The 22,906-nt window shown below is 52.4% G+C and overlaps 2 protein-coding genes across 2 annotated transcripts; one reads left to right on the top strand and one right to left on the bottom strand.

Moving 5' to 3' along the window:
* The first annotated feature begins 2,375 nt into the window (after window positions 1-2,375).
* On the top strand, window positions 2,376-9,756 carry KDF1 (keratinocyte differentiation factor 1). The gene is made up of 4 exons (XM_057403578.1): window positions 2,376-2,475; window positions 4,461-5,574; window positions 6,812-6,886; window positions 7,543-9,756. Exons 2-4 carry the CDS (start codon window positions 4,479-4,481, stop codon window positions 7,623-7,625), a joined length of 1,254 nt encoding a protein of 417 aa, XP_057259561.1. The 5' UTR covers window positions 2,376-2,475; window positions 4,461-4,478; the 3' UTR covers window positions 7,626-9,756.
* A 3,971-nt stretch (window positions 9,757-13,727) lies between these two features.
* On the bottom strand, window positions 13,728-22,523 carry NUDC (nuclear distribution C, dynein complex regulator). Its single transcript, XM_057403577.1, has 9 exons — window positions 22,369-22,523; window positions 20,833-20,910; window positions 18,815-19,015; window positions 18,354-18,437; window positions 18,086-18,199; window positions 17,440-17,634; window positions 16,801-16,884; window positions 16,272-16,390; window positions 13,728-14,587 (listed from the first exon to the last, which is right to left on the bottom strand). The coding sequence occupies exons 1-9, from the start codon at window positions 22,462-22,464 to the stop codon at window positions 14,536-14,538; spliced, it is 1,023 nt and encodes a 340-aa protein (XP_057259560.1). The 5' UTR covers window positions 22,465-22,523; the 3' UTR covers window positions 13,728-14,535.
* Between the last annotated feature and the right edge of the window lie 383 nt (window positions 22,524-22,906).

Genomic DNA, 22,906 nt, shown 5'->3' with positions numbered 1-22,906 from the left:
GACAGGGCTCCGTGGGGACAGGGCTCTACAGGGACATGGATCTATGGGGACAGGACTTTATGGGGACAGAGCTCTATGGGAACAGGGCTCTATGGGAACAGGGCTCTATGGGGACAGGGCTCTATGGGGACAGGGCTCTATGCGGACAGGACTTTATGGGGACAGGACTCTATGGGGACAGGACTCTATGGGGACAGGGCTTTATGGGGACAGGACTTTATGGGGACAGGACTCTATGGGGACAGGACTTTATGGGGACAGGGCTCCATGGGGACAGGGCTCTATGGGGACAGGGCTCTATGGGGACAGGACTTTATGGGGACAGGACTTTATGGGGACAGGGCTCCATGGGGACAGGGCTCTATGGGGACAGGGCTCTATGGGGACAGGGCTCTATGGGGACAGGACTTTATGGGGACAGGACTCCATGGGGACAGGGCTCCATGGGGACAGGACTTTATGGGGACAGGACTCTATGGGGACAGGACTCTATGGGGACAGGGCTCTATGGGGACAGGACTTTATGGGGACAGGACTCTATGGGGACAGGACTCTATGGGGACAGGGCTCCGTGGGGACAGGGCTCTATGGGGACAGGACTTTATGGGGACAGGACTCTATGGGGACAGGGCTCTATGGGGACAGGGCTCTATGGGGACAGGACTTTATGGGGACAGGACTCCATGGGGACAGGGCTCCATGGGGACAGGACTTTATGGGGACAGGACTCTATGGGGACAGGACTCTATGGGGACAGGGCTCTATGGGGACAGGACTCTATGGGGACAGGACTCTATGGGGACAGGACTCTATGGGGACAGGGCTCTATGGGGACAGGACTTTATGGGGACAGGACTCTATGGGGACAGGACTTTATGGGGACAGGGCTCCATGGGGACAGGGCTCTATGGGGACAGGGCTCTATGGGGACAGGACTTTATGGGGACAGGACTCTATGGGGACAGGACTTTATGGGGACAGGGCTCCATGGGGACAGGGCTCTATGGGGACAGGGCTCTATGGGGACAGGACTTTATGGGGACAGGGCTCCGTGGGGACAGGACTTTATGGGGACAGGGCTCCGTGGGGACCGTGGTCCCACCGCTGGAGCCCCTTGCTGCGCGGACCGGGTCGGCTTCGCCGTCCGCGCTCTGCTGTCCCTCGCGGCGGCCCGTCGGGCCGGGTCACGTGGCTCACCTGGCCCAGGTGAGGCGGGGCCGGGCGCCGTTCGCTCGCTCGCAGGTAACAGCGGGGGGGGGGGGAGCCGGGCCCCGGCCGCGACCCCAACCGGGACCCCAAACCCGGCCCCGGCCCCAACCCCAACCCCAACCCCGGCCCCGCCGCCGCTCGGCGCTTCCCCCGGCGGGGCCGCCCGCCCTGGGCCCGGGGGCAGCAGCAGGAGGCCGCGGCCGGGAGGGGCGAGCACCCCCGTGGCCTCCCCCTCCGCCAAGAGCCGGGTTCTCCGTCTCCGTGCGCCCCGGGCCGGGGAGGCTGGCGGCTGAGGGACAGCCCCCCCAGCGCCCCGGTGCTGTCGTTGTTCCCCCCCCCTCCCGGCTCTGATCCCCTCCCTGCTCTGGGGCCTTCCCGGCCCTCGCCCTGCGAGGCTGGTGTCGGTAGGAGCTCTGCCGGGGGGTGCTGGGTCTCTCTGGTCCCTCCTGGGGTCGGCTTGGCGTTGGAGAGCCGATACCTTGATGGGGAGCGCGGCGGGGACGGGAGGCTCCCCCCCCCCCCCCAGCCGCTGTTCTCTGCTGCCGGCTTCTCCTCTCCCCAAAATCCACCGTCTGGAGGATGTCGGGGACGCAGAGAGGGCAGAGCAGCCTCTGCTTGGGGGCCCAGGCGGGGCTACCCCTCCCCGCAGCGCTCCCTTAGTGAGGAGGAAGGGGCAGCACCGAAGTGGAGTCCTGTAGTCAGCTGGAACAGGAGGTGCTTTGGGCAGGGGGTGCCGGGGAGCGTTTGGCGAGAGGCAGTTCCTTGTCTGGGCTGTTTGTATCCTAGGTAGGCTCAGCTGAGAGGGTGCAGCAGCACAGCGAAGAAGCCAGCTCCGTGTTCCTCGAGGCCAGGGTCTCTATTGCTGCCCCCTGCCAGGGGTCTGAGAGCTTTATGGGGTGGCTTTTGGCATCTGGCAAGGCTGTTTAGAAACCACTTCTTGATGCTTCCATCTACTTATGATAAACTGGGTCGTATATCCTGCATTTAGGTACCTCAGTTACTGTTCTTGCTTCCCTAGTCCCTAACAACAACGGCAGTGTGGCTATTGGCAAACCGATGTGACCTTGTTAAGTAGATTCACTACTTAATTTAGCTTTTTCCAAACTCTCAAAGGAAACCCTGAACAATGAAGATCTTAGACCCCGGCTAACTCATAGATGCACAAACTCCTCGTTCTTCTGAAGCAGATGCTCAAGTTCTTTAGGAGGATCTTCACTCTTCACACCTGGTACCTGCGTGAGACCAGACAAAGCTCCCACCCGTCTTGTGAGTATCAGCTCGGCCGTGGGTTTCAGTCAGAGCTTTTCTTTAGGGCTGTGTTAGGCAGCTGGCTCCAGGTTTCAGACCAGTCCCTTGCCGCTGGATCGAGGTGCTGTGTCTTGTCTGTGCTCCTGGGGAGCTCCTCCAAGGTGTGAGCTGGTGGTCACAGCAGCCTGAGATGAGAAGGGGAGGGAACGGGGCGAGCTCAGTGCTCAGGGCCAGAGGCGTCTCTGATGCCTGATGCCACCGGGGGTTTGTGCAATGGCAGGCAAGAGGTTTAATCTCTGTGCCTGCAGGTGTCTTTCTGCAGAGCTGCGATAATGCTCCTCCCTGTGTCAGAGATGCTCTGAAACGTCAGAATGTTATATATGGTTATATAAATGGTTGTTACTGTGCAGTGCATGCATTAAAATCTGATGAGGCCATGGTATTAAGAGCGTTTTAAACTGCATTACAGTACTGATGAAGCTGAGGTAAAAGCCATGTTCCTAAGTGAAAGCAATCAAAACTCTCCACTGATGCTCAGTCGGGGGAGCTCTGCCTGCTCAGCACTGAAATTGGAGTGTCTGGGGCTTTTATATTTAACATATTGACCAGGAATGTGCAGAAGGAGCTCCTGGGACATGCATTGCTTATGGATTTTTGTAAGATAATGGAGCCAAAGCATTCCTGGAAAGCAGTGGTGTGCTGTAACTGCCCGACTTTCACTCTGGGCCTGCTTCTTTGTGTGGAAAACACGACTATTTGTTTTTAAGAAGGGCAAAGGAGGCAGTACTCTAACAGGATAGGATAGAGGTATATATTCATGCTTAGGATGCCCTAAGAAAGTGCATAGTAGAACAGCAGGGAAAGTCCAAAACTGCTTAAGCTATGGCTGGGCTTTCACTGCTTATTAATTAGCCTAATTAGGATTTAAAAGGATCTCTTGGGGGTGAAAGCAGTGTTAGCCAAGAGGCTTAGAAACCGTGGGCAGTTTAGGGCCCCACCACAGTCTGGGCTAAAAGCAGCTGCAATAGGAGTAGTGGAGGGTGACAGCCTTGATGTGACTTTCCTCTCCACCACCCAGTGCTGAGCTTCCTTCATAAAGGGAGATAAAATGTGCCATGCTCTGCTTGATGGATGTGTGGAGCTCAAGTGTGACAGTGTGCAAACACAGTTTACTCCTGTGTGCAGAGCTGGGGCTGTTGTGTTAGTCAGTGAGAATGGTTGAGCACGTAGGCTGCTGGTAGGGTTTCTGTAGTAGGGCTTTGTGAAGGTTTTGCTCCTGTGAGGCTTGATTTGAGAGTGACTTGATGACAAGATTTTCTCTTTAATCCAGAAGAAGACAGTTTTCATAGGAAAGCCTTTGGCATAACTTGGCCTTAGCATGACTAGCAAAAATCATTAGTGTTAGTAACGCTGCTATTGCTAAACCCTCTAAATAGCATTGAATAATTTGGAGTCTGAATTGGCAGCTTGCATAATAATTGATTGCTTGTCATCTCCTCCTGGGCATGGTGTGTTTTGAAATGGATAGGCACTGTCAGGGCCCAGCTTAATCCTAAAGAATGCAAGACAAAGGGGAAGTTGTTTAAAAGAAGATACTTTCCCTCTGGAGCCTGTCAACTGGCTCCACCTATGGCTGTGATACTCATTTATTGCTTTGGAGCCTGAGTCTTCCAGCTGCGTGGAGGAAACCTCTTCTGAAGGATACAGGGATTTTGATGTCTTAAAAACAGTCCTTTTAAAACAGCTCTTTTGATTGAAGCATCTCCTGAAAGGAAGCAGCAAAGTTGAATGGTTGGAGAACCCTGAAACACAGGCTGGATCCCCTCCCTGTGCAAGTGAGAGCAGTGTGAATCCTAGTGCAAAATGCTTGTGCAAATAATGGGACTATCAAATTGGGAAATCACTGAATCTAAATGTTGGGTTCTTCTCTGTTGATCAGCAGCTTGCTAAGGTGAAACTGGTGATGAATCCTTTGTTTGACTTGAGACCTCCTTGTTCTGCAGGTGCCTGAGCAGTGAGCCATGCTGGGCCGGAAAACAGGACTCCCCCACGAGCTGAACAGCCACCGCCAGCTGAACCAGTCCTACCAGGAGGCTGTGCCCCTGCGGACCAGGGCATCCAAGGAGGCAGATGTCAGTTTGGAGGTGTTCAGTGGCTCTACACCTGAAATCAAACAGGGCCGCAGCAGAGCCCAGCAGATGCGGGATAGGAAAGGTCGCAAAGCTGATCTCAAAGACTCCAATGGGAGAGAGGCAGAAACGATTACCTTTATTTCTGGTACAGCAGAGGCTCCCCCAAACCAGAGCTTTTGCTGTTCCTCTCTGTCTCAGGCCTGGAACACATACAAGGCTGTTTTCTGTTGTATAGTGACCTGTGGGGGCTGCTTTCAGGACTGCAGTGTCTGTATCCCCTATCCAGGGCCCACTGAGACCTCCACTGATGATGGAAAGAATGGAGATTATAATGGGCGATTGCCAAACAGCCCTGCCAACGTCTCTCCCACTGAGAAAAATGGGAACCAGATCAAAAAGTCCAGCATGGGTAGCAGTTTCAGTTACCCAGATGTGAAACTGAAGGGCATTCCTGTCTATCAAAACAGGAGCCCCAGCCACCACCTGGAATCAGATTCGTGCTGTAAAGAGCTGCTGCCAGAGAAGCCCTTCAGGAACAGCATAGAAAAGCCACCCCTCCCCAGCAGCCACCGGAGTTCAGAGGAGTACTATTCCTTCCACGAGTCTGACCTGGACATCAGCGAGCTGAATGGCTCCATGTCCAGCAGGGAGATTGATGTCCTGATCTTCAAGAAGCTGACGGAGCTCTTCAGCGTCCACCAGATCGATGAGCTGGCCAAATGCACATCAGACACTGTCTTCCTGGAGAAGACCAACAAGATCTCAGACCTCATCAATAGCATAACTCAGGACTACAACCTGGATGAGCAGGATGCTGAATGCAGGCTGGTCCGAGGCATCATTCGCATCAGCACCCGGAAAAGCAGAGTCCGGCCCCATATCTCTATCCCAGCCAGCCAGAGCCATGAGGAGAAGTCCAGCAGAGGCAACGCACCAGACAGCGGGAATGAAACCATGCTGGAGTCCATGGTCATCAGCCAGGATGGTATGTGTGGCTTTCCTGGTGCTGCTGCTTCAGAACAAGAGGGTTATTTATATGGAATCACAGAGTAGTTTGGGCTGGAAGGGACCTTAAAGCTCCTCCAGCTCCAACCCCTGCCATGGGCAGGGACACCTTCCACTAGAGCAGCTTGCTCCAAGCCCCTGTGTCCAACCTGGCCTTGAACACTGCCAGGGATGGGGCAGCCACAGCTTCTCTGGGCACCCTGTGCCAGCGCCTCAGCACCCTCCCAGGGAAGAGCTTCTGCCTAAGAGCTCATCTCAATCTCCCCTCTGGCAGGTTAAAGCCATTCCCCTTGTCCTGTCCTTACATTCCCTTGTAAGAAGTTCCTCTCCAGCTTTCTTGTTGGCCCCTGTAGATACTGGAAGGCTTTTCATTTTATCAAAGCCATGGAGATGTGACAATGGAGCAGAAATGAAAGCCGGTGCCTGTCTTCAGGCTGGGCTTTTTTTCCTGGGATGTGTGAATGGAGCTCCTTCTGTATTACTGGAGACCTCTGCTTCTCACCAGTGATTGTGTTGGGGCTTTCTAGATAGTATCTTTCACTGTCAAGGAAGTTTGTGCTGAGCAATAGAAGTTCTGCTGCTACTGCAATGATTCTGCTTTCCTCCTCACCTCTAAGCTGGGCAGAAAGACTGAGTCAAACTTAACTGGTATGACCAGATGAGCTGGCTTGTGCCTGAGGATGTCCAGTTACTCAGCTGCCTCTTTCCCGTGAGCTACCAGTGCTCTTTGCTAATGCCACCCTTAGACTATACTGTGACTGGGAGCCTCCTTGGAGCTGGGACTTCCTCCACACAGTGGGTGAGGAGCTGACAGTAAATATCCCTGCAGAGAGGAGGGAAGGGCTGCTGCCACAGCGTAAGTGCTTCCTGGCTGTTTGAGGGATGCTTTCCTCCTGGTCTGGAGCACTGACCTCCAGAACAGCTTGTAAGAGAGACCTTGGAAAGCTCAGTGTGGGGGGTAAGGAGAGGTCCAGAAATAACGGAGGAGGAAACCCGGGTGGTTTAGCACTAAGGCTGCTGTTGCTTCCTGGTGTTTAAGAACGACAAAGCTCAGATTACCAAGACAATGGTGGAAGCAATCAATGGGACTTTACCTCTCCTATTACCTGAGGGTGGTGCCTTCCAAGCTGAGCCCTGTGTATTCCCTGGCTGGGATCAGTCTTGAGTCACAGCTGCCCATCCTTTCATATCTCAGCCCCTCTTGGCTTTCATTCCAGATCTGGACGTGCAGATATCTGAAGAAACATCAGCAGATGTGATAGCCAGGAACATGAGGCGACACAGCAGTGCAGGTAACATACCTGGCCAGGGTCTTCATTGCAGATATGCATCACAGGAGTGAGAGGAATGCCCTGGATCTCCCATGTTACACCATCCCTCCATTTTCACCCCCGAAGGCTGGGCTGACACCTGTCTCTTTAGGTTACCATAAGGAGAGTAGTTCTCTTGAGCTTTGGGCATGAAGGGAGCTCAGAAGACTGCTTGGGTCGGTGGGTGCTGGAAAAGAATGGAACCCAAGTCTGGAGTGATCTCTGTCCATGCACGATGCTTGGCCTGAGAGCTTTCTGTCTTGGGGTGTCTGTGGGGCTGTATTTGGGGTGTGACTGGCTAAGGTCACAGCTGGGTTACACTGGGAACAAAAGGAACTGTGCAAAAGAGAAGCAGGGCAGGGTGATGGGCTGTCCCCTGAGCTCTGATCCTCCCAGCATTACATGCTCCACTCCAAAGAGCAGCCCAGGGCTAAAAGACAAGTTTTCTCCTGCATAATAACAGATCTGTCCTAGGAGATGGCTACAATACAGGCAGGGTTGTTCCCTGCCTGTGGGCTTTGTGTGGCTTTCTCCTCCCTCATGATACACAAAGCCTTTGTGGCAGATGCTTGCCTAACTGCCAGGCTGCTACAGTTCACGCTCTCTAATGTCACCCTCTCTTCTCTTTCCTCTCCAAGGCTCTCCAACAAGCAGAGATTCCTCTTTCCAAGACACAGAGACTGACTCATCCGGGGCACCTCTGCTTCAGGTGTATTGTTAAGGAAAAGGACCCAAGCAGCAGGCAGGCATTCTGAGGCTCTGCTGCTATCAGTTTTCTCCTCTTTCAATATGGAGTGTGCTATGCCACTTACTTTTTCCCCCCAGTCCACCCTGATCCTTGGTTGAAGCCAAATTTCTCCTGCTCTCTAGATTTCACAGGATTTTTATGTTTTCTTGGACAATATAGAACATCAAGGAAGTGAACTGTGGAGCTAATGAACCTGGGAGGTGAAACGTGCCCAGGGAAGAGATGACAGACAAGGAAGTATCAAATAACTTGTGCCTTTGTGATTTCCATACTTCATGTTTAGCTTCAACAACCTCTGTGGCCCAGCCCTTTTCCTCTGCTTTTGAGGATCTGTTGCCCAATTCTTGCTTTCTGGCATTGCAGAACTCAGTTTGGGTAGGGAAGAACTGGGTGATGACTCTGTGTTTGTGCTGATCCTGAGTTGAGGACCGAGCACTTGCTCTCCAGGGACCCAAATCTCTATTTAAAGTTGCTGGGTGAGTCCCAAAACCTTTTAAGTCCTTTATCCATGGTGCTTGCAGAAGCCAGGTCTGCCTTTTTCTCCACTGACCACCCTTAGTGGTGTCATCATCTGCTGCGCTTATGAGAAGGTTCAGGTAACGTGGTTCATTTAATCTCTGGCCTCTTGGGGTGTCTCCTGAGATAGTGCCAGTCACAGAGGGGTGGGATGCCCGCACAGGCATCCCCTTTCTCAAGGAGACCACGGGGGTCAGCGCTGCAGTCACTGCCAGGTATGGATTGACTTGTCAGCTCTTCCTCACTCATCTGCCCAGCCCTCTGCCTGGCATTCACACTGGCTGCTGGGCCAGCCTTGCACTTGGGAGATGGCAGCAGAGGGAAAGTTGGTTCATTTTGAATGGGTTTTGTAGTTAGGAATAGGGCTGTTTGCCTATTCTTGCTTTGAGAGGAAAGCATCCCCTCAGAGGGTCTCCAGGGGTCCATGAGGACCTGCCCTTCCGTGCCTTCTCCTTCCCTTTGCTCCGCTCCAGCTGCTCAGAAGCAGGAGATGGGGCATTGCCACCCCGAGGGCACAGTGCCAGCTGGCCTTGAGGGCTGCGGCGTTGCAGCAGGAGGAAGCTCTATCTTACTGCTGTTACCACTTGGATGTTTATCAGAAAGCAAACAAGGTGAAGCCATGGGACTTGTTTGTCCGTTCAGGTGCCCTTGGACGTGAGCAGAAAACACTTCAGCTGTGTTTACCAGCCATGGCATAAACGCACCCACTGGTTTCTGGGGGAGAGGGAAACCAAAATAGCCCCCGTGCTTTGGTGTGGACCATGGTTTTGTGCCTGACTTGAACTGAACCGTGCCTTTATTTCCTAGCCTGTGACTACTTTTCAAATGGTTTGCTAGGGAGGGAAAGGATTTAATTCCTCCCATGAGCAGCCAGGCTTATTTAACCAGCCAGATCCCTTTGAAATGGTTCAAGTGCCTGTTGGAGCCTGGTTTTGTGACCTGCTCGTTCCTGAGCATGCCTTCCTAACTCATGGACATGACCAAGCCCACACCTGGGGACGCTGACGGAGAGAGCCTTTGAAAATAAAGGGGAGAGACTGAGACTTGGATTTGACTTCCCCTCCCTGCTTTGTTGGGTTGTGAAGAACCCCATTGATGCAAGCAGGAGCCTTGAAGCCAGGCCAGGACTCCCAGAGGAGCTGTGTTTGGTCGCCTCCTTCCAAATGCTACTGAACGGACCCCTTTTGGCTTCCTGCTTCTGAATGGATTTGTACATCTGTGTTTGGACCAGTTTACTTCAACCTGTGCACTGAGGCATCAAGCATGGGTCACGCTGACATGCAGCTCTGTGCTCTGCGCTGAGCTGTGGAGACGAGGCCTGAGGATGGACTTGCAAAGAGCTGCCAATCACCATTACAGATGCAAGAGCACGTTTTTCATGTTTAGTCTTTGTATGAAGAGTGAATGTGGATGGATTAAGCTTGCAAACACACCCCCACCCCCCCCAAAACCCCACCAAGAGGAAGACTCTCAACTGGATGGTCCCTGAAGCTGGTGCCCCTGTGGTGTCTTATGGGATTCTTTTGCACTCCTTGGCCTTATATGTCTGATTTGGTCATTTTTATAAAGCAGAACGATGTGCTCTTTACCTGTGCTGTGTCTCTTGCATTCCTGCTGGCAGCAGGCCAGGGGAAGCCTGGGCCAGGCCAGGAGCATTGCCCAGAGCATTGCTGGTCCCTGCTTTCCCAGCAGCACATGGACAAAGGTAACTTTGTCCATTGGGCAGTGCGTGCCCAGGGGGATTGATTGTTCAGAGGCTGAACGTTGTGGGCTGGTGCACGCAGGGAAGCTGGGGGCAAATAAAGGAGCTGCTGGGAAGTGCCTGTTTGCACACAGGGAAACTTGGACCTTCCCTGAGAGGTGATGCTGGAACTGAGCTCAGGCATTAATAGAGGCTCTGGAGTGGCTGCTGGGCTGGATGGATCTGCTTGCAGGGGGGAGGTTGGCTCACTCACTGCCCCTGTGACCTGAAGGACCAGTTTTGCACTGATTTCACTGCAGGATCTCAGCTGATGACCTGCAGAGCCCCATTCCCTGGCACTGACCTTCTCTCCCCCTCCGTGGGCAGAGGACACAGGGAGGTGGTTGTGGTGGGTTTTTTCCCCTTGGTGTATAGGACATCTCCAGGCAGAAGAGGGTGGATGGGGTGAAGGATTGGCATTAATCCCTTCTTTTTGTTTTCCTTAAGTGTAGTCTGTTGAGGACTTCTTTGGTCCATGCAGACAGGCAGAAGACTTAACCCCAAACCTGAGTCCTGCACACTGTCCCTTGCCTGTTCTATCCTGCTTCTCCTAAACCAACCCACCCTTAGGCACAACCCACTGCACTTGTGTGAGATGTGTTTCCTGGAAGGATTTCAAAGCCATAACCAGGTAAATGCTGCTTTCTCTCTGAGACAGGTCTCCAGAGGAGATACTGTGCCTGGAGCCCTTGAACCAGCTGCTTGGGGCCCCAGGGACATGGAGCAAAGGCTGCCGGCGGCAGCTTGCTGGTCCACCTCTAGCAGCCTGTGTGGGGATGTGGCCATGTCCCCATCTGCTCCTAAACTTCCCTGCTAGCTCCCTGGACAAGCCTGGGCCACACTTTCCTGCCCTCTGCCTGCCCTTCCTCTCTAACCCCCTCCAGTGCTTTTCCTGGAAGCAGGATGTCTGCCCTCAGCACTCATTGCAGTGACCAAAGTGACTGAGGAGCTGTAGCACACAGCATTGCTTCTGCTTCTCTCAGGCCCATCAAATCCTTGGGAAGAGGCTGTTCCTGAGGAATCCGAGTCCAATCCCTGCTCAGTGCAGCTCTGCTCTCAGCTCATCCCCTGCCCCAGAACACTGCTGCCAAACTGCTGCTATGGGATCGCTGCAGTTCCTGGTAACAGCGGCAAGCTTTGCGTTTCAAACTACAACGCTGTGGCCAGCTCTCCTGCTTCCGAGTTCACTGCGTGGACCGTGGGGTTTCTCGCTCACAGCCACACATGGAATGAACCCACAGGGGGGTTTTGTCTGCTGAAGGTTGTGTTTGTGGTGACCAAGCTGCCTGGGCTGCTGCTGTGGTGGGTTTTGCTCTGTTGAGTGTTCTGCAGGGACCTGGCAGGGGTTGGTTGCCCAAGTGGGGATCTTACAAACACAAGCGGGCTTTACCCAGCTGTGTGCATGTGAACGGGCGCTTTCCACCCCGGTACTTCCTTCTGGGAACCTGACTCAGCACCTTTCTTTTCCTGAAGACGTTGCTTGAGTTTTATTTGGCTTGGTTTTGCCAGCAGACTCTCCAGAGACTCGGTGTCCTCGCCATGCCATGGCTGTGCTGCTCTTTAGTGGCTTCAGTGAGACCCAATGTACTGAGCAGCCCAAGGAACCCCCCGTCAGGATCAGTAACTGCTGGGAACAGTTCTTTGAGTGCTAAAGAAATCAATCCATCTCCCCTTTACACTCTGCACTATTGATTTTAGTGTGTTTAGGAGTTAGAAAGTGGATGGATTGACACTGATTCTTTACAGCCTTGGCGGTAGCAGAGGAGCTGGGGCTTCTCCTCAAAGTGGTGATGCTCAATAGCCAGTGCCTCTGTTTCCCTCACTGGGGCTTTGCTGTTTCGTTGTTCTTTCCAAAGCAGTCTGGGCTGCTCCCCAGTCTGATCTGCAGTGGTCATTAAGAGAAGCTAAGCCAAGAGCTGCTGGAGAGCAAAAGGAAAGACTGGGAGAACCCTTGACCGCATGGAACATCCTCTGCAGAGCCTGCAGCCCTTCAAGGGATTGCTCTTACAGCAGGTGCGAAGGGGCCAGGCCACTGGAGGAGCTCTGGGCTGTGCTCTGCTGCGGCTCCGGCGGGTGGCAGCACCCAAACGGCTTCTCCAGGTGACTTGGGTGTAGGAAGGCAAAGGGACCTTCCCCACTCTGCTGGGCCTTAGGCAGGGAAGATGCCAGCAGAGATGAGGATGGATTTGCAGGGGTGCTCAGTGTTTCCCTGCTGTGGTCTCCAGTAACTCAGATTGAGATGGGGCTTGCCGTGCTTTAAACCACTTCTGCAGCTTCTCAGACCAGAGCTGTCCTGCCTGGCATGATTTATTCCAGGGAAAACTGTCCTTCGGAAGCAAAAGGGTGCTTTGGATTCCCCTTGGCCTGGGGGAAGGTCAGTGGCAGCTGGATGTTTGCAGACCACAAGGCCATCAGGAGAAACACCTTCTGTTCCGCTGGCTGGAAGGGTTGAAGTCCAGGGGTAGTGCTGGGATCAACCTGGGATCACAAACACAGCGCCGGGCATTCACCTGCAGCAGGTCTGGAGCCACAGTGAGGGCCCTGTTTGCCTTTCCCTTGGCCTGCCTGGAAGGCCAAATGACATTCCTTTACCCCCAAACCCTCCCTCTCTGCTTCCTCTGGGGCTCCTGCCACTGCTTCTTCCTTGTCTTCACTCTGTCTGCTCTCAGGTGCTTCCCAGCCTGCAGCCTGAAGGGGCAGATGTGGATTGTCACAGATCCATTACCCTGACCCCTGCTGAACACACCATGAGCCACGACCCTGCAGGGGCTGAGGACCTGAGGTTTTGGGTTTGGTGACACGGAATGAGCTCCACAAGCAGCACAGGCACCCCAAGGCCATGTACCTGCCACCCGCTGATTCATGCCAGCGAGCAGATCAGGTCAGGCTCAGGGTTTCTGGTGCTGGTTACAGGGCTGAGGTGGTGAAGAGGAAGTAACAAAGCTCAGGCTGGGCTCGGGGTGCTGCCATGAACTGGGAGAGTGTAGAACTGGCCCCGTTTAGTCCTGGATCCTGCTGCAGGGACAGAGCCCAGCCGGCTCCCCTGGATCTCCAGCTGCACAAGGGAGCAGCAACAGTGCTTTGACATAGCTGAGAACAGGGTGAAACTCATCACACCCCTGCCAGCCCACCCACACCCCAGTGCAGCCCAGACACTGCCAGGTACCCTCACCCCAGGCCAAAGCACCTCCAAGGCGCTGCTTTATCACGGCCAAAGCACAGGCAGCTGTAAGATGAACAGTCACAAGGATCCCAACGGCAGCCACCCCAGCCTGGGTCCTTCCTCACCCACAAGGTCACTACTCCACTGGGTGGGTGCCGTTTTGATCCCAAGAGGCTATAAAACTGGGAGATTAAACGCAGACAAGGTCCTATTGTGTAGAAAAAAGCCCTAAACCCGAACAGGCAGGTGCAGTGCCAGGCTGGACTTCGCCCAAGCTGGTTTTCCAGCCGTTTGTGCCCACTCCCTCTGGCTGGAGGTGGAAATGTTTCAGGGAGGCAGAGACAAGAACCACAGCAGCAGGGATCTGGGGTAGCCTGCAAAGGACTTTCCTTGTTAGCTCATCATAAAGGAGACCTGGGGCAAGGGTGGCTTCCTCAGCACAGTCATGTGCTGCTACGTGGAGAGTAGGGCTTAGAGCAATGGGCCTTGGTCAGCCTCGTGTTTAAGTGGAGCCTGGAGTTCATCAGCACTCAGGAGCAAGACACGAGGTTCCAACTGTCTCTCCTTGGCCAGGCAGGCACCACGGTCCAGAGCAGGGAGCCTGGAGACATTGCCCCCTCCCTGCTCACACCCCTGCAGGAGAAACCACAGGCTCTACTTGGAAATAAGCCACGTTTTTTCCTTTATGTTGCACTGCGGTTGAACACGGTAAGAACATGCAGAGAAATGCCACTCGGCAGCAGGAGCTCAGGGAACAGCAGTGCCTGTCAGCAGTCAGCAAGGGAAGAGGCTCTTAGGAAAGAGGAAGGAGACAGAGTCCCAGCAAGAACAGGCCCCCATCCTCTCCCCTGCCCACAGCCACAGGCTCCCCAGCCTTCCCTTACCATAAGGCAGCAGATCAACCCCTCCAGCCTAGAAGCAGCAGGAAAGGAGGAGCAGAGTGTGTCTCCACTGCAATAGCTGGTGGTTTTAGACCAGTGTTTTCCCTTCCCAAGGAGGCAGAAGGAGAATTTACAAACTAAACTGGCCCTTGTTTTCACAGAAAAGCAGGAAGCTGATGAGAAGGGAGTAAAAACTCAGGAGTACCTACTGCCAAACTGCAATGGCAAAGAGTGCATGAGCAGCTCGGAAGAGCCAGGAGACAAAGCTAAGTGATACATCAAGGGTATGTCCCAGAACCTCTCGACTCTGGCTCCTGTTGCTCTAACTCCCTTTTTGCTCTATCCCCTCCTTCTCTCTTAACTGCCCTTTGGGAAGTGTCTCAGATGGTTTCAGTTGGAGCTGCTGCAGCCTTGTGTTCTGCTCAACACAGGACAACTGAGGATGACTTTGTGAAGCTGCCTCCACTGCAAGCTCGGGTGGGGATGCTCAAGTGTCTACTCGCCCAAGGTAAGGGATGTCCAGCAATACAGATCCTGCCCCATTCAACGGGATGACTGAAAGAGGGGGGAGAAGGGGAGGGCTCAGTTGAATTTAGCTTTTGAAAAGTCCATTTCTGGATGCTGTTCCATGAACCTGCAAGGAAAACAAAGACAAGAGCATGAGTCAGCAGGAACCACAGAACAGTTTGGCTGCCGGGAGGACAAAAGGCATCCCTACTTCCTGCACTGTCAAGTTTGCTTTGTCCCCACACCCTGCAGGGCAGGGACTGTTCTGCTGAGCTCCTTAGGGGACAGTCCCACACTACAACCTTTTTCCTCAGGTCAATGGTATCACAAATCCTACCAGCCATTAAGGTCAGCAAGTCCAGACACAGGGAAGCTATTAATTATCAAACACATACTCTTTAGCTGTTACCTCTCAGACAGACACGTAGCAGGAACGAGAGATTGCAGGGCAGAGGGGAGATTGTGAGAGCAGACTATGATTTAAGATCAAACTTGTTAACTTAAGCATTCCTGGGGACACGGGGAGTATCTCCAGTGCTGTGACAGTGAAAACTCATGAAGGAAGAAACCAGAGAAACCTGGTTTCCAGCTAGGTGCAACCTGATTTCACATGTACTGCAATGCCAGCAGGCAGATAGGAGTATTTGGACTCAGGTTGCCACATTAGAAGGTTCTGAGAACAATTCACTGTGCCTCTGAGTGATCAGGAGTAAAGAGTGCACGGAGAAGCTCCTGGCTTTCTCCTCTGCTCTGCAGTTCACCAAGGGACACAACACAGGACCAGATGGAGATGCATAAAGTAAGGGCAGGCCTCTGTCTTCCTCCGTGCTCTCATCTCATGGTTTCCCCTGAAACACCACCACAGCATTTCCACCTTCCACTTCCATGGAAACAGGTGCTGCGAGAACAGTGTGTTTTTAGCAGCCAGATGGGCTTCACAGGCAGAGATTAGGACCCACCTGAGTGTCACTGAGTCTGCTTTGGCCTGAACAACGTCTAAATGTCCTCTCTGCTCTTTGCCAGCCAACCTGCCCAGCTCCAGAGCACTGAACGAGTGACCTTGCCAGCAAGGCATCCTGCATGTGGACTTCCCAGCAGGACAGGGCTACCTCCCACTCCACTAACAACACACAGGCACTAAGGAAGTGTGGCCTCTGCTCCAAAGCAGCTTCACCCTATGCTGTACTCAGGGCACTGATCAGAGCAAAGCTTCTGCCACTACAGATAAGCTAAGGAAGGAGAGGAGTCAGGCCTGCGACACCGATCCTCCTTCCAACCTAAGCTGTGGGTCTGTACTTGCTGAAGAAGTTGCTTGACCCAGAATTGCCTCCACACCTCCCCACACGGCCTTGGGAGCTCTGTAAGTAACCTCCCTGCCAAGGTGCATTTATGCCAAACAGGGCAATAAAGACATAAAAGTGCTATTGGCTTGGAGACAGCATTCTGGTGGCAAGTCTGCAGGGAGGGGAGATTATCTGGGCTATGGAGAAGAGGGAGATTAGAAAACAATCAAGATCATGTTAAAGTTCAGTAGAGATGGGACCTCCAGTCCCTAACATGCTTTCTGGACTTGAAAGCAGATTAGGGTAATTCCAGAGCTAGGCTATTCCCAGAATTTCCCGTTATGCTTTCTACCCCCAGGGGCTTTTATAGACACTGGTGGCTGGCCAATTCAATGCCTGTGTAACTGCAGATGTAAACACAGGTAGGATTGAAAGCCAACCTGCTTTCTGCTCATGTATTTGTGTCAAAGAGGAAGAGGAGAGGAGCTTGGGGAAGGGAAACCCCACAAATGAATGAGGTCTACTCACTTTTTCAAGATGTCTTGCTTCTTCTGTTCATCAGATGTGGGGAGGCCCATGGATTTCTGTCGCTGATCATACATCATTTTCTCCACCATACTGCGAGTTTCGCTGTCCAGGTCTGACAACTACAAGCAAGGGCTTTAATTAAAAGTGGAATAACTTTTCTCAACCTAAACATACACCCTGCTTGCAGAGAACCTGAATACACTGAGGTTACAAATACGGGTTGCCCAGAGAAGCTGTGGCTGCCCCATCCCTGGCAATGTTCAAGGCCAGATTGGACAGGGCTTGGAGCAAGCTACTCTAGTGGAAGGTGTCCATGCCTGTGGCACAGGGTTGGAACTTGATGATCTTAAGGTCCTTGAAAATCCTAATGATCCTACACACTGACGTTGTGCTTTGCTGTGAGCACAGGCTGCAGAAATACTTATACAGACACTAATTTATAAACTCAGCTTCATTCACTTGGAGTTTTGGAAGCACTTAAGTTCATGTAAGAGAAGGCTCCATTCAGTAGAACAAAGGGAGTTCTTACCTTTGAGTTCTCTGGATTAATCTTCTTGGTGTTGATTTCTGGGTCTGTGGACACGAGTTTGTTCCACCATTCCATCTTGTTGATCTGAAGGATGAAGTAGCAAAAGTATTTTATTTCTCCTGGGCTTGCTCTAGGAATTTTATGCCTCAGTCACAGGGAAAATCTGAACATGGATAAAGGGTACAGCTTTCATTCCGAACCACTTTAGGTAGCCTGAATTTCCACAACTGGGAAACTTGAGAGCATGTCAGATGTCACCTTTGGCATGACATAAATGGGATTACAACCAAATTGCCTGGAGAGGCCCAGAAGGGACACAATAATAATAGTGTCTGTCCTTGGGTTTTCATGTCACTAACAGATGTCAAAACATGGCATTATTCCATTAAGGCACAACTTTAAAATGACTGATCTCCTTCCAGCTGAGCAATGTGATATCCTGGACTAGCATGATGTCAGGCTGAAGACAGGGGGAACCTGCAAAACCCCACTTCCAGCAGTAGCCCTGACCAGGTACCAAGGATAAGCATGGCTCTTGTTTCAGCTGACAAAGCCCAGGGCTTTCACAGGGTTTGTCAGACTCTAATTTCAGGGAAGAGGCAGACAAGTCTGAATCCTCCCCAATTCATTCTGCTTTACCTTCTCCAGGTGCACAGTGACTGTTTTGCCATCTTCAATCAGCCAAGAGCTCTCCTCCACCTTCACTTCATTGAAAAGCTCTCCATCAATGACAGGCGAATGGCCCTTCAGGCCAACTTTGAGGCGCCGTCTCTGGATATCCACCACCATGTCCTTCCCCTTCAACCTGAAGTTCACCTTGAAAGGGATGGCCAGCTGGAAGAGACAAAGAGCACATTTCAGGAGCTGAGCAGTAAAGTCTCTCCTCACCCTCTCATGCTACTGTTCTAAGACTTTCTGCCTTGGTTTCATCAGAGTAAGACAGAACATGGAATATTTTCCTCGGGGTACTGAGTGAGTGGGAGGTAAAAGAATGCAAGAGTAAGTTTGGCAACAAGATGGCCAATAATTCAAAGGAACCATAAAAGGGAAGCAGATTTTAATGTCTTGCTAAAACAATACCATGGTTTGGTAAAGTTAACTGCAGCTTCTGGGGAATCTGGTTTAGTTGCCAAGCTCTCTCCCAGCTACTGAAATGCTGCTAAGTACAACTAAGAGTGTCCCACAGATAGCTGAGATCCAGGGCATTGACTCCACTGTTCTTAGAGCACCTGCTCTTAGTCCCTATCTCAGATTCCTCAAATCCTGGGACTAAGGCAACACTTACATCGAGTTCTGAAAGGGTCTGTGTCCATCTGTAATTTGGAAGGTCAGCTCCATTGCCAGAATTGGGTTTAAGTTTTCCTTTGTCCTTCTCATCTTCCTCTTCATCATCTGTTTCCTAAGCAACAATTTAAGGTGTAAAGTGTGGAATTAAGTGTGTGATTCTTAAAGAATGCCAGACTGGGCACACCCCTCCCATTCAAAGAGGTTTCCAGGGTTGTCCAGAAACTTATTTCTCTCAGCCTAAAATAAAGCCCCTAAATGAGCTTTACCTGTTTGTTAGAATCTGAAGAGTCACCTTCTTCCTCCGAGGGTTTCACTGGGACACTGTTAACCTGTCCTTGTGCCTCTTTCTTCTGCTTAAAAAGAGAACAAACACCCTCAGCCAAACGTTGGCACCTTGTGTTACTTGCTGATCTGACACTAGGTGGCCTCAACCTCTTCAGCTGAAACCACAGAGCAGGACTCAAGACCTGCACTGAAGAAATTTTAGCCCTTAGAACAGTGTTACAGGAAAGCAGTGCTGCTAAGGGGAAGATTCCCTTGGTCCTCACAGCTTTGGATGACTGTAGCAGATGTTGTTGCTACAATGCAACAGTTGAGCCCAGGCTGACAGCTGACACTGCAACGGAACAAGTCTGAGCCATTTCAAGCCTTCACTGCTACCAGAACTACACGCAGGCCAGTGAAAATGACCCAAATGGTACCTGCAGGCACCAGACCTTGCTTTTACCTGGTTGATTTCCAGCTGCAGCCTTTCTGCTTCCTCATCTGTAAGTTCCTTAATCCTTGGCTCGTTTGCTTCTTGCTTTTCCTTAGCAAGCTTTGCAGCTCGCTCTGACTTTTCACGCCGCTCTGCCTCCTGACGAGCCTTCTTCTCCTTCCGTTCCTTCTGGGCCAGTTTGTTGTGATGGTTGAAGGTGTCTGTGATCAGCTGAAAGACAGGAACAGCACCAAAGGGGGTTAACCAACCGCTACTCTTTCAAACCTAAATGAAGCCAATTCACTGTTTACTGAGAACATCCGTAGATGTTGTGGCTTTTCCCTTCCTTTTCGCTCCAGTCTTTTGACTGAAAATCTAAAGTGGCAGAAAAAGTATTTCTGTGTAGCCCTTCCTAGTTCTTCCTTACACAGGGATTCTCATGGAGGTAAGAGGGAAATAACAGTTCTCCATTTCTCCTGCCCTTTGTGCAGTTCCAGGATGAGCAGATGCCTAAGCCAGCCATTTGACAGCTACTCCATCTAGGACAGCACAGCTGGAAGAACAGAGACACCAGATCCAAGTTTTTTACCTACTTCTCACCTTACCCATGACTGGGCTTTTCCAGATGGAGACTTGGTGCCATGTTTTAGAGGAGAAACATTTGAAAAGCTCAATGATTTACACTCAGGGGCAAGTTCCTACATAAATCCAGTCCCAATTCTCATGTTGTTGTGACTATGAAAAGCAAAATGTCAAGGTCTCTGATGCAAAAGGCTCTACTGCTCAGCAGGGAGGCTGAGTACATAGGCAGGAAGCCAGAGCAACTGCCCCATGGCTGATAACACCAGGGGCACTGTGCAAAGAAGCACGTATGAGAACTGAAGTTTGCTCCGGAAAACAATGTAGATAGAACCCAAGAAAAGGAACTGGAGAGATTTCTCAGCCGGGGCGGGGGGGTCAGGTGCTGGTTTATATATACCCTAGAAACTTTCAGGAGGGTTCACTTCTTTCCCAAATCAACTCGAAGTATCCACACCTTGGAGTTTTGTAACCAACACAAACTATTTCTGCTTCAGAGGAGCAATTTGTTCAATTCTTGGTGCAGTTCCTGTGGTGTCAGAGATACTGCATTGAGCACCTTTGCAGAAGACCACACAGCATTTTAACAGACACCAGCCAAGGCACAGACAGAGATTTCTATGGAGTTGGCAGCAACAGTAGCCAGGACCTCCAGAATCATGGGCCAGTGTCATCTCTCAAATGCTACTCTGGTTTCACCCCCTGGGAGCATGCCCAGGAATTCAGGGAAAATTGTTCTTTAGGCAAAGAAAAATGACAGCAGGCTTCATCTTTCTTACTTTACAACCATCCTCTTTTCCTTCCTTTTCCTGCTTTCATTTTGTCCCTTTAAATACGAGATACAGTAAGTTACACACTGTCTTAGCAACTAACATCTACCCGGACACCTTCAGCACAGCAGCAGCACCCCATTTGCTGGAGTTCCAGCAGTCCAGGGAGAACAACTGCTATATTGCTAAGTATAAGCAAGAAAGTTTGGCCAGTTCATGTCTGAATACTCTGAATCTTATTTCCCTGCAGGGAAACAATTGAGTTTTTCAGCTCTGGAGCTGGGTGAGGAGCTCAGGCTGCCAGTGCACGGACCCCCAGGCTTGCTCCCCAGCTCCATACAGACAAAGGTGCAGGCGCCTGTGCAGAGATGTGGACTTTGTGCTTTTTCTGAGATGAACAAACAACGTAACGTGGGGTTATCAACACCACGGTGTGTGTCACCGTTAAGTCAGTGTGTCTGGCAGATTTGCTTTCCAAACAAGCCTTTGGCCAGAGCGTGGCAAAAGAACCTGCCACACCATTGGTACCATTTGAAGGAGCAATCAGATAGAGGCAACTGGTTTTAGCTTGCTTCAGCAATGTGTTTCATCAGCATCACAGTGTCCCCAAGCACACCGCAATGCTCTGGGCTGTTCAGGCAGGGAAGGCTCAGTACGGCACAGACAGAAGTGGCATAAAGGATTTGGGGTTTTTTTTACCTTCTCTGCTACTCCGTCTTCTCCCCCGGTGAAGAAATCCGTTTTACGCCTCAGGAAACTAAAGAACGTGTTCACAAGCTGGGAGAAGAAACAGGGATGGGGGGTGGGAGAAGGGGAGGAGACAAAGAAAGAGCAATGAGACCAGATCACACCAAGCCACCTCTTGTCCCTTGAGCAGCCTCTGCTCTTCATCCTCCCTATCCATGTACCAGGATCGTACTTAAATCAGCCCTGCGGCTGTTTCCCAATCCAACAGCTTTTGTGGAAATCCAGCTCCGGGATTCCCAGTGTCCAGAAGAGGTATTTGTGTGGTTGACATGAGGAAAGGGCAAGCAGTTTATTGTCAGGTCACCTTGGAGACACAGCTACTCCAACACCCCAAGCTGTTATGTGAGGCAGGAATTCGGGTGGGTATGTGTATGTATGTGCATCTATACACGTACATAGACTGAAATACTCGGTAGTTTTCTGCTACTTTAGATTTTCAGTCAAAAGACTGGAGTGAAAAGGAAGGCACTGGAATGGGCTGCCCAGGGAAGTTGTGAATGCTCCATCCCTGGCCGTATTCAAGGTCAGGCTGGACAGAGCCTTGGGTGGCATGGTTTAGTGGGAGATGTCCCTGCCCATGGCAGGGGGGGTGGAACTGGATGATCTTAAGGTCCTTTCCAACCCAAACTATTCTACGATTCTATATACACATGTACTGTACTTTGCTTCTTTGCACACTTAAACCTTTAAATTGTGCAAACTCACCCTTCCCCAAGACCTCTTTATTTTTACACCTACCTGGCTGCCAGATACCTCATGGACTTGGCAGTTTTAAACTGGCACCCCCGAACACCCCTATGGACATCCATACTCTTGATGGACTTGGCTTATCTTTATTTCCAAAGCATTCCGTCCTCTCCATATTTCAACCAGAGGTTTCCTTGCAGCACAAGGAGCTGCTCTAAGGAGCTGCGTCCCTAAACGATTCTCATGCGTCCCAGACCTCCAGCAAAGCAGGCTCTGAACGCTGCAGGGGCACACTGGGAAGCATGAGGTGCTTCCCCAGAGCCCTGTCCCAGAGGAGGGCACCACATTCACGTTCAAGTGCACTTCATGGTCGAGTCCAACCCCTCATCGGTTATCGGGGGGGGGGGGGCGCTAGGGACTGGGCACGTGGGGGGGCGGCAGGAACCGAGCCTCCTCTCGGGTGTTCTGCTTTGTTGTCGCCCTGCTTGCACTGTACCTCCGTTGGGGTGCGAGGGCGTAGGCCGAAGCTCCTCACCCCACTTATTAACCCCGTTAATTAACGGCCGGCTCTTCCGCGCTCCCCGGAGCTGGCGCTAGGCCCGGGCCGCTCTCGTAGGAGGAAGAGAGAGAAGCACACTTGCCTCCTGTGCACCGCTTGCACCTAGGAAAACCGGGCCCTCCACCCTCCCGCCCCTTCCCACTCTCTCCTCCCGGTCCGTCCTTCCCCCCCCCCCCGTCCCCGTTCCCCTTCGGGAACACGGGGAAGCTCCCGCCGCTGCCTCCCGGTGCCGGCGGCGCTACCTCGCGCACGCCGCCCTGGTGCTGCTGCGCCATGGCGAGCAGCATGCCGTCAAAGCGGTCCTCCTGCTCCGCCGCATCCTCCGCGCTCAGCCCCATGGCGCCCGCCTCAGCCCCTCACACCGGCGACCGGAACCGGAAGCGGCGCCAACGGAAGAGCAAACGCAACCGCGCGCTTCTTACGTCCACCAATCCCAAAGCGTCTCTCTGCTGATTGACAACAGCACGAACCAATCAGTGGGAGGAAGGGTGGGACGCGAGGCGCGGGGTTCGGTTGCTATAGCAACCGCCTGTCCAGGCCTTTCCAGAAAGCTCGGTGCAGGCCCCTGAGCCTGCCTTGGGCCTTGCGCTGCCCTCCCGGGGACGCCGGCTCTGCACCTTGGCCCCCGTCACCCGCGAGCCTGGGTCTGGCCTCACAACCAGCGTGGGGTGGTGGAGAATGATCCTGGCACACGGATAGGGTGAAGAGCAGAGGTTGCTCGAGGGACGGGAGGTGCCTTGGAGTGGTCTGATCCCATCGCTCTGGTTTCTCATCTCCCCG

This window comes from Pezoporus wallicus, unplaced genomic scaffold (assembly GCF_028554395.1).
Source record: "Pezoporus wallicus isolate ANWC-B61680 ecotype Strahan unplaced genomic scaffold, APGP_CSIRO_Pwel_v1 contig_8232, whole genome shotgun sequence".
Taxonomy (NCBI): Eukaryota; Metazoa; Chordata; class Aves; order Psittaciformes; family Psittacidae; genus Pezoporus; species Pezoporus wallicus.
Note: the sequence above shows the minus strand (reverse complement) of the source record. Positions and strands in the feature narration are given on the sequence as shown.